The sequence below is a fragment of the Mercurialis annua genome, linkage group LG3 (assembly GCF_937616625.2).
Source record: "Mercurialis annua linkage group LG3, ddMerAnnu1.2, whole genome shotgun sequence".
NCBI classification, from domain to species: Eukaryota; Viridiplantae; Streptophyta; class Magnoliopsida; order Malpighiales; family Euphorbiaceae; genus Mercurialis; species Mercurialis annua.
In genome coordinates, this window is record NC_065572.1 from 56266614 (window position 1) to 56277985 (window position 11372).

At 34.4% G+C, this 11372-nt stretch overlaps 1 protein-coding gene across 1 annotated transcript; it reads right to left on the minus strand.

Annotated features, from left to right (window-relative positions):
* Positions 1-964: 964 nt before the first annotated feature.
* Positions 965-2641, minus strand: LOC126672692 (uncharacterized). The gene is made up of 3 exons (XM_050366646.1): positions 2389-2641; positions 1534-2262; positions 965-1314 (listed from the first exon to the last, which is right to left on the minus strand). Exons 1-3 carry the CDS (start codon positions 2639-2641, stop codon positions 965-967), a joined length of 1332 nt encoding a protein of 443 aa, XP_050222603.1.
* Between the last annotated feature and the right edge of the window lie 8731 nt (positions 2642-11372).

Genomic DNA, 11372 nt, shown 5'->3' on the forward strand with positions numbered 1-11372 from the left:
AGCTCCTCAATTTTGCACCTAAGAATGTCAGAAGCTGCAGATAGGGATAATTGATCAACATTAAGACCAATAATAGAAGACTTATGGTAATTAATTTTAAGGTCAGAGATCAATTCGAAACACCTCAGAATACTCAAAAGATTCTCTATCATTGACAGATCGTTCAGAACAAATAAGAGAGTGTCGTCTGCAAACTGCAGGATAGAGACTGGATCAGGAAGACCATCAATATTAATCCCCGCTAAAAGACCCAGACTGTAAGCTTTACTGAATAAGGCACGCAACGATTCCACTGCTAAAACAAATAACATAGGAGAAATAGGATCTCCCTGACGAACACCTCTGTCCATGAAAAAATTATCCGTACGACTACCATTTAGAAGAACTGATAACTGCGCCGAATAAAAAAAAGACGAAATCCACGAGATCCATTTATTATCAAAATTCATCCTTCTAAGAGTTTGCAAAATAAATTGTCAAGAGATAGAATCAAAAGCCTTCCTGAAATCAAGCTTAATAACAAAAGCTTGTTCTCTACGACGCTTAATAAGATGAATGATCTCAGAAGCGATCATGTGACAATCATGGATACTCCTTCTTTTTATGAAACTAAATTGGTTATCAGAAATAATCAAAGGGAGAACTGGTGAGAGCCTATTAGCCAAAACCTTAGAAAGAAGCTTGAAAACGCCGTTTATCAGACTAATAGGGCAAAAATCCTTAGTATCTGAAGCTCCTTTGAATTTCGGAATTACACTAAAAAAGCAGTATTCAGACCTACAGGGAAGGTAGCGGATGTGAAAAACTCATGAAAAAGTGATAAGAAATCACCTTTGAGAGTTTTCCAAGCCTTCTTATAAAAGAAGTAATTGAACCCATCTGGACCCGGAGCTTTATTATCATTACACCCCATTAACGTAGCATGAATTTCTTCCTCAGAGAAAGACCTCGACAGCTAGGCAGCCTATTGATCAGACAAGGACCGAATGGGAAGAGAGTCTAGGGAGAATCTAACATCTGAATTTTTCCGAAATAAATCCTTGTAATAAAGGTGAACCTGACGCTTAATGTCCACAGGATTATGAAAGCAAACCCCATCAATATGAATATCTGAAATAAGGTTACTCTTAGAGTGAATCGAAGCAACCGTATGGAAGTATTTGGAGTTTCTGTCACCATGTAAATTCCAGTTAAGTTTTGATTTCTGATGCCAAAGGAACTCAAGATTCTTCGATAGTTGGTTAAATTCAGAATACAAACCAGAAAGCCGGTTGCCTTCCCCTTCATCAAGAGCACCAATATCAGCTTGAGCTTCTTAAACAGAAATAGAAGACTGGGCAGCAGCTATACGGAAGTTCAAGTCACCAAAAACGTCACAGTTTCAAGCTTTAATTACATTTGTGAGATCCCTCAACTTAGTTACTAAATCTGCATCGGGCTGCCTTTATACTATAGAAGACCAAGAGTCTGTAACGAAAGAAGAAAATTCCTTATGATTCCACCAAGAGTTGATTGACTTAAAAGGCTTAGGACCCCAATCCAACACCGAATCAGAGTTGAAGAGTAATGGAACAAGATCAGAAAATGATATCGGGAGAGCTTTCAGAGTAATATGCGGCCATAAAGTGAAGAATGTAGGGGACACGAAGCATCTATCTATCTTAGATCTAGCAATGCTATTATGCCAAGTAAAAAATCTTCCTTGCAAATTAACCTCCACGAGATTGGGAGAAGAGATGAATTCCGAAAATTCAACCATAGATGAAGTAAAGCCGCTGCAATTATGCCTTTCCGATGGGTGCAAGATATCATTAAAGTCTCCGGACGTAATACAAAGTGAATTCGTCCCTACCTCCGGAAGAATATCATTCCATAAAGAGGCCCGCTCCCTAAGATTGTTACTTGCATAAAGCAGAATAAATCGAATATTAATATTAGACCAAGAGAAATCCATGCTAATCCATCTATTAGCAGTAAAAATGCGAGAAGGACAAATCAATTTCGGGTTCCAAATACAAAGCAAACCACCCGATGCACCAATTGAGGGAACAAAACAAAAATCAAAATCCAAATTCGGCCATAACATCCGAATACTAAAATCATTAAAAGAATCCCTTTTAGTTCCGATTAAACCCAAAAGAGAAAGGTTTTGATTAGAAACTAATGATCGAATAAATCTACACTTTCGAGCAAAAGAAAGCCCGCCTCGACAATTCCATGAGACAAAGTTAAAGTTGTAAGACATTTGAAAAAAAGCAAAACCTGGATGAAGAAAAGAACAAGATTAAATCTTGCTTTCCATCGCAATTCCTTGTGAGAGAAGTTCCATGATACCCGCCTCATGCTCAACTGAAAATAAACCAAGCTCTAATCATGCATTCCATGCACGTTTTGCTTTTCTTTCAACAGCCGCAGCTGCTGAATTCAGTAAATTTCTACGCCTAATAATCTCATCAGAGAGAGAAGAAACTGAAATCCCATCGTGGTTTAAAACTGTCAAGCTAATATTCTCATCCTTCTTAATATGTTTAATCTTATGTTTTTGAGTAATGAATCCTTTGAAATCTGCTGGAGTGTTATTTGAGGATATTCTATCAGATTTGTCCCCCGCCGAAGCACTTGCTTGTTCATTCAGCCCCATATTCTTCTCAAAACCCGCTACAGCCTCCACATTACTGTAGCCTACCAGACTCTAATTAAAAGTCGGCGAAGAAACAGGCGAGAGGACCTTAGTTTCTAAAGAAGCGATGTTATCAGAGCCTAAGAACTTTCCAGACACAGAAAAAGATCCTTTGCTAACAGAAGTATCATCTGAAGTATCAGAACAAGTATGTGAATTTTCCCACTCCTCCAAAACAATGGGTAAATCAGATTCTGAAACCTTAATCATAAATTCTCACCCCTCAATCGAAAAAAGAATCGATTCCTGAATAAAATCCTTGGTAGTGGAGGTTAAGACTGAACCTGTGTCAAGCCTTTCTTTTGATAATACCATCGGGTGAACCGAGATAGAATCTCCAAATCGATTTCCTAATTGCATGAAAAATTGTTCCTCCCATGCAAAAAAAGGAATTCCGACTATATTAAGCCAAATATATCTACCTTTGCTCACAAAATACTTGTCAAAGCTTCTGAACCCAGAAAACAAATCTGACAATGAAGGAAAAGTAATCCTCTCAAAAACAGCTCTTGCCTCCTTAGATCAAAATCTAATAATCAGTTCATCTTCTCCCAAAAAAGAGAATGATTCATAATCAATTCCTTTTTGATTGAGAATTTGTCACGACCCATTTTCATGGATCGCGACTGGCGCTAGGGTATGGGTATGGTCGTACCAAAACCCGTAGCAAGCCTCGCGGATAACCTTATATACAAATAAACCTGCAAGAAAACCACTGCTCGGGGGCAACCGAGACTCCAACCTAAGTCTAACAGTTTATACAACAGTTCTAATATCATAAATTGATAATAATCCGAAACTATGAATCATGCCTCAATTATAATAATCCAATGTAACATGCCAAAGTATAATAATATAAAAGTCGTACCACTACGATAAACCAAAGTATAATTATGAAACACTATACTAGTTCTAATGCGGTCTAAGAGTCTAAAACAACAGACTAGTTTTATTGACATATAAACCTCCAAGAATCAAGAATCGGAGTGGACCAGCTTTCAAATCATAAACCTGGAAAATTTGGGAAAACAACGGGGTCAGATATACTGAGATGAGCTGCAATACTATTTACATTTATTAAGTTTAAAACCCTTAAATCAAAACCTTTTATACTAATATAATATGATTATGGAAAACAGTATTGAAATGATCCCAGTGTAAGTATGACATAGCATACTGATAAACCCAGAGTGGACGGGAACATATCCTCGTCATATACCAGCGTAAGCAAGACTTTAGTCTGCCGATCCCAGAGTACTTACCGGTGCACACTGCTTGCTATCCACGTGAATCTTGGCAAACAGCTAACCTTGCGTAGACTCCGAAGCACGAGCAGTCGACGGGTCTAAAACAATATATAAGTTAAAATCCGAACAACCCCTAACTCTAAGATCACTAGACACCACATAGGACTAGTATCTTAACACAACCAAAGAACAACATTCAAAACACAGTAAGCCCAAAGCCAAAATACATTATATATCCAACCAATACAATAACTAGTTAGGCTTAGGTGAGTTCTCGTTTTAAAAACAATCCAGAGTAATATAATTCAAACAACACCTTTCGATATCCAATAAATCCCAGAGTAACGTGTTAGCTATATATCAACTATATGCTTAACAAAACATGTCGGGCGACACAAGTCTAACCCGACCCAGCTAGAGTAGAATCCAAAGTAAAATCCTTTAAAACCAAACCAATGTATTTGAAAATAAAGAACTCACTATAAGCTTAACCCAACACAAGTCAAAACCATAACAACAAAATACAACAATATTGCCAACACGCCACTTTCACCTGGAGTTCATACATCTCAAATAAAACACCTTACGTGTAACTAAACATGATTTCAATCATTTTAAATTAACTAAACTCAGATCTGAAGTATATACTTAAAATAGTCTTAAAATCCTTTAAGAATATCCACAACTCAAATGCCAAGACAATCATCGATTATCAAGACAATCCAAGGTAAAATAACATCTTTTATAAGTTCAAATCATTTTAAAAACATATTTTCCATCCTTTAATAACTTGGTTTAAATCAAAATTAAGCCAAAGCACTCGAATAATCAAGTATGGCAATTTTGCCGAAAATTGTCTAAACTGGCCAAACGATTCAAAACCAACAATCGATGAAACAAAGTATGTTACTACTGATTTAAAACCTTTAAAACACCACTTAGAATATATTATATCACTAGTTATAGAATTTGAAAACCATATTGTATTCGTAACGTTCAATTTCCTTAAAATCGCCATTTTCGCAAATCGTAGAATTTTTACAAACCAAACCAATTTCGATTCTCATTTACAAATAAAAACTTTTTATATCAGTAGATATTGATATAAGAACACATAATAATCAATCAATTTGGATTCAACCATTTAAATAATTCATTAAACGAATCCAATTTGCATAAGTCTAGAAATCGCCTAATCATTGTTTAATTACACCAATTCGTTATTGAATCATGCCAAACTCTTTCCAAAGCTTATAACATCAGATTATATATGTATAACCCATAATTTAATCATATAAGATCAGTAGCTTAAACCTAGCATATCAATAACAACAATTCAATCCATCAAAATCCTATATTATGCATTTCTAGGCAAAATCACACAACAACGAATCCATAAATCAATTAGGAGTAAAAACATTACCTAAGAATGATGAACAAGATTATAATTGATGTATTAACCCAAGGTTCAAAGGGCTGGACCGAATTTATTGGATTTACAAGCCACCAACGAAGAACACAACGTAGAAATCGCGTAGATCTTGCGAGTATGATGAAAAATCAAGTTCTTAGCATAATGAATCGCATCTGGGCTTATTAGAACAAAGGAAATGTGTATTTTATATGAAGATATTCATTTTAGGGTTTGTGGAAAAGAAAAGGGGGCTGCTCACATGAAAATATGGGTCTACTTATAGATTTATGCGGGCTTTACATGGGCTTTGATAAAAACCACGATTTAATTATCATTTTGAGAGTTAGAAGCATCCAAACGACGTGAAAATCGTACTCGTGCTAGAAAATACTCTTATTAACAACATATCCAAAAATGGGCTTGATCCAATATTTCAATTGGGAGATATCAACGTTTTACTAAAACTAGGCAGTTTTGGAAAACATGTGAATACTGTTTTGATAAATAATCAACATCAAACACATACGAGATCATGGGATACATATAAGACACTTAAAAAGACACTACCAAGGTATCACAAGTGTTACTTCTAACATATAACCATTCAAAATCAAGTTCGAAACATAATAAGAAAAATGTTGAAATGCAAAATAATAATGAATGCAAGAAAACAACCAATTTGTAACGATAACCAAACTGACAAATTAAGTTTGAAAACACGGGGTATTACATTCTCCCCAACTTATATAAAATTCGTCCTCCAATTTAAGCCACACACATCCGACGTAAAACTTAACATAACACTACATAGCTAGCCGAACAAAAGCACATAACCAACGTGCAAATGCATAAACAAGATAACCAAGGTAACCAAGAAAGGCAATCTTAACAATTATGCATAACAAACTCTTTCTCTCAAGAACCTACCTCAACTAAGTAATCAAACAAAACTAAAACCATAGGAATACCTTTACTCGTCAACCTACGCACTTGCATAACCATGAATTTAACCGGATGCTTCTCGAAAGATATCTCAACAACACCACTCGTATAAAACAAACAATCACAATTGGTCATAATAATCCCAATGTTAAACAACAAACTAAGGATAATTGAGTTCCTTTTTCAAAACATAATCCGGAAAGCTATTATAACTTGAAAACCTTAAAACAAAGTGAAAATCCTAGAGTAGTGAATTAGCATTCAAGCTTAATCTCACATGTCGGGCGACCCAAAGATATTCTAGAGTAAAACCAAGGTACAATCCAAAACCTTTAAATCAACACAACGCTCATTTGAAAACTATGGAACTCAACATAGATTAACAACCAAATAAACCATTTATACAACATGCTTAAACCTTTTACCAACACTTGGCAAAGCCACCCAGAGTAGACACACATATGCTAAAGCATATAAATAATCCATAAAAGGTCTGAATACACATATGAATTATCTAACTCAGATCTAAAATAAGAATTTATCCTTAACATAGACATGGTATGAAATTCTCAAACTAACAAACAACCATCATGAATTGATTTTCCATATAAGCTTAAACAATATTGATATGCCAAAATTATACAACAACCCTAGCATAGTCTATGGGCAGCAGCTATAATCTTGTACCACAACCAATAATAAAACTATGCATAACTAAGCATTTTAAGGCAATAATCAAACCTTAGATACACCAAGCATGCCCAAACAACATAGAATTGATCCAATCATAAAACATCAGCCTTAAACATGAATCTACAGTCAAAATAATTATACTACAACAACGAACAACATAATATCTAAACTTTCAACAATTCAACCCTCAATCAACCGTATCGACCAACCAACTTTGTTGTCAAAACTCACCGATCACGATTTTCCAATATACGAATACACAATCAAAGCCAAATATAAATCTCCAACTTATCCCATTATAAAAATCATAACCTCATGTCCAATGAGAGACCTCTCAACTGAAAACCACAAATAGTCGTTCAAATGGTTAATGCTCAAAACCAAGCTTGTAGAAAAATATTTTATGTTAAATGAAATATTATATAGAATAATATTATCCACCTTTCTTTAAAGACGTAAAATCATAACTCTATTTTTATTTTCATACTCGAAATAACAAGCCGTGAAAAATCCTTTGTACTGAAATACTCATCAATGTTCTAAAACATTCAAAATTTAAGTCTCTTTTAAATCTCAAATTTTTTTTATAAAAACCACGATTTGAAGAAATCTTTCAGTCCGAAAATTTACTATTTCCTTTGAATCAAATTTGATACAATTTCTTTCTTTCTTCAGAGGGGTAAAATTTAGCAACGCAAATCACTTTGTTTACAAGAATACTTTTATATCAATATATTATAAATACTTGGGAAAATCGTATCTGAAAAGATAAAGTCACTTTAAAAAAAAATAGTGTATACACACATGGAGCATAATCAAATTCCTAAATCCACAATTCCTTAAATCAAAAATCTGAAGCTAACATGTAGGCCTTCTAGTCCGACATCAAATATCATACTTATTACAACAGTAACTCGAGTGCAACCTTATATCCAATTCTAATTCCTAAGAAACACAGTTATTCAAATAACATAAAACTGATCATTGCAATGTAATCGTCCTTCATTCATCACTATCATCACAGAGTATTTGTCTAGCTACCTTTCGGGAAAAAAAATTTCAAAACCATTTGAAATTCATCAACTTTATAAATACATTTATCCCAAGGTGACTCGCGAGTTCGTTTTAAAATATATGTCTCAAAAACACTTTATTGCCAAAAAAATCCATTTTACATAATTGTGCGCCAGAGTGATGATACCTCTCATCCCCAAAGAGTTGCATCCAACTCTAACCATTTCAATGCACGTGATGCATGTACTATTATGCATATATCAATTTTTTAATTTCTCTTTTATTTAGTGAACATACTTAGTGCTCAATGCAATTTCCTATTCGTGACATACAAAAATGCATGTTCATGATATGTCTGGGCACAATTACGTGATTAAAACATTTCAAATACGTAAAAAAATTAACCTTTGAAATCAATTTCTCGATAAAACATTTGCTAGACATTACCCTCTGTGATGTGCACTCGATAGCCTCAAAATATTTCAAACTCCATACTTGCAATCCACCAAATCATATGATACTAACATAACAATTCAAACCGATAACTACTATAAAATCTCTTGTGCGACAATAAACTCCAACTAAGCTTAAACTTAACTCAAGGAAAAACAATACATCACATACGTTTCTACAAAACAAACCACCAGTTCTCGCATCGCATCATCCAATCTTGATGACAACACCAGTGTATTAATACACCAATCTATCTCTTCGAATAAGAATTTCCAACCTCCTTGTTCAGGATAATCAAAAACCACCAAGGAAACATTTTCTTAATCTTACTCATATCAAAACCCTAAGACCTCGATCAACAAAACAACACACTAAACCCAGCGTAACCCGAAAGTGAAACTAAAGCAATACAGGGTCTAAACAAAGTTCCTACTCACAATTAAAAACCAACATCGAGGTTAAGCCAAAGCAATACCTGATAGCAACGACCTCATATGCTATCCGCACAATGAGACAAACAAGATAAAACAAATAACATAGAAAACTTAGCCAATATACGAGGTATACTAACATGAAACAACAAAAAAAAAGATGTGATTTCCACCTAACCATAAATCACCCCAGATTGCCTTAACCCGTATTTAACCCAAACATCTTGCTATATAACAATTCATAAACATTGTAGGCAACTAACATGCTATCAAAAGAAACGAGCATGCAACATCCAATTGATCATTATATATCTACCGACATGGTATACAAAATCCATATAACCTAATGAGATCTCAAATCTTAAAATAAAACATGCCACAATAACTCAGAATCGTTAAAAAAATATCAACATGTAATAAATCATCGATCAAGAGTACTATTAAAATTCATTCTGAAATATAAAATCATCCACAAAAGGTTTCAAGTCTAACTGAGCCCCACGGTTTAAAACAAATTGATTTCCAGGAAACTTTCTTCTTTAAACCAATTAATTAAAAAAATTCAGTGTATCTTAATCCACAAAACCATCGAGTTAGCCGAGTCATTACAACTACCAAGCTCAACTTCCAAATTTGGGTGACCCAAGTCAAAACCGAAATAACCTTTTATAAAACGTATCCAAAACTTTTGTAAATCCGGAAAACATTTTAATAAAAACACAATCTTTTAAAAATAAGAGTTAAAGCAACCCAAGTATCAAAAATCATCTCAAAAATTTAAGTGAGAAATTTTTTGATCTCAAACAATCATTCTATAAGCACCTAAGCAAGCCAAACATAATTACCAAACATATGACCAAACGACGCTTCAAACGTCGACATACCACAACATGGTCAAATAACGCCAAAATATTAAATTTTCAATATGGTGGGAAAATCTCATAAATAATATTATTTTATAAACAACCGTTAGTCAACACCAAGTCAAACGTAAGATTCTGAGATACGAAAAATTCTTTTACTTGAAAAGTAATTAAAAATCACACATATATGTTTTTAAAACCAGACTTCTCTTCCTATTCTCGTGTCAAAACACAAATCAAATCAAAATAATTCTCTCAATAAAACCATAAAACCAACTCGTGACCAAATAACGTGTAGCCACAACACATGCTTAAAGATTTATCACAAAATCCTATAAAAACCACATAAGGCCAACGCCTAACGTACCATAGTACGTGCCAACCTATTTAGCACCCAACAAACACAGCCAGAATAAATATACTCACCAACGAGGTGAAAGCAACCCAAATATAATCAAAATTATCCAAGGCGTAAAGCCAACAACTAATTACTCAAAGTAAACATCATATATGGCACAACAACCAATAAAGCATCACCCGAAGTAAACACCATATAAGGCACAACAGCCAACCAAAATCACCCAAAGTATATCTCATATATGGCACAACAGCCAACAGATCACCCAGTGTATAAGCAATAAACATTCTAAAGTAAAGCATCATTAACACATAAGACCGACATTCGACATTCCTGTAGATGAAGGTAGAAAGTTTTGAAAAAAAAGATGACGTTTCAAACGACAAGACTTGAATCCTAATTCCTCAGTAGATCCTATGACACGACAAAAAAAACACTTAACATGCCTCAAAGCGATAAACACACAACATGCAATTATTTGGTCTCAGTTCAAAACTAAAGCTCTGATACCAACTTTGTCAAGACCCAATTTCATGGATCGCGACCGGCGCTAGGGTATGGGTATGATCGTACCAAAACCCGTAGCAAGCCTTGCGGATAACCTTATATACAAATAAATCTGCAAGAAAACCACTGCTCGGGGGCAACCGAGACTTCAACCTAAGTCTAACAGTTTATACAACAGTTCTAATATCATAACTTGATAATAATCCGAAACTATGAATCATGCCTCAATTATAAAAATCCAATGTAACATGCCAAAGTATAATAATATAAAAGTCGTACCACTACGATAAACCAAAGTATAATAATGAAACACTATGCCTTTCCGATGGGTGCAAGATATCATTAAAGTCTCCGGACATAATACAAAGTGAATTCGTCCCTACCTCCGGAAGAATATCATTCCATAAAGAGGCCCGCTCCCTAGGATTGTTACTTGCATAAAGCAGAATAAATCGAATATTAATATTAGACCAAGAGAAATCCATGCTAATCCATCTATTAGCAGTAAAAATGCGAGAAGGACAAATCAATTTCGGGTTCCAAATACAAAGCAAACCACCCGATGCACCAATTGAGGGAACAAAACAAAAATCAAAATCCAAATTCGGCCATAACATCCGAATACTAAAATCATTAAAAGAATCCCTTTTAGTTCCGATTAAACCCAAAAGAGAAAGGTTTTGATTAGAAACTAATGATCGAATAAATCTACACTTTCGAGCAAAAGAAAGCCCGCCTCGGCAATTCCATGAGACAAAGTTAAAGTTGTA

Coding starts and splice junctions, on each gene's coding strand:
- LOC126672692 (XM_050366646.1), bottom strand. CDS start 2,641: ATGGGGCTGAATGAACAAGCAAGTGCTTCGGCGGGGGACAAATCTGAT. Junction 2,263..2,388: donor TGTTGAAAGAAAAGCAAAAC/GTGCATGGAATG, acceptor TTCTTCATCCAG/GTTTTGCTTTTTTTCAAATG. Junction 1,315..1,533: donor TGATTCGGTGTTGGATTGGG/GTCCTAAGCCTT, acceptor TTTCTGTTTAAG/AAGCTCAAGCTGATATTGGT.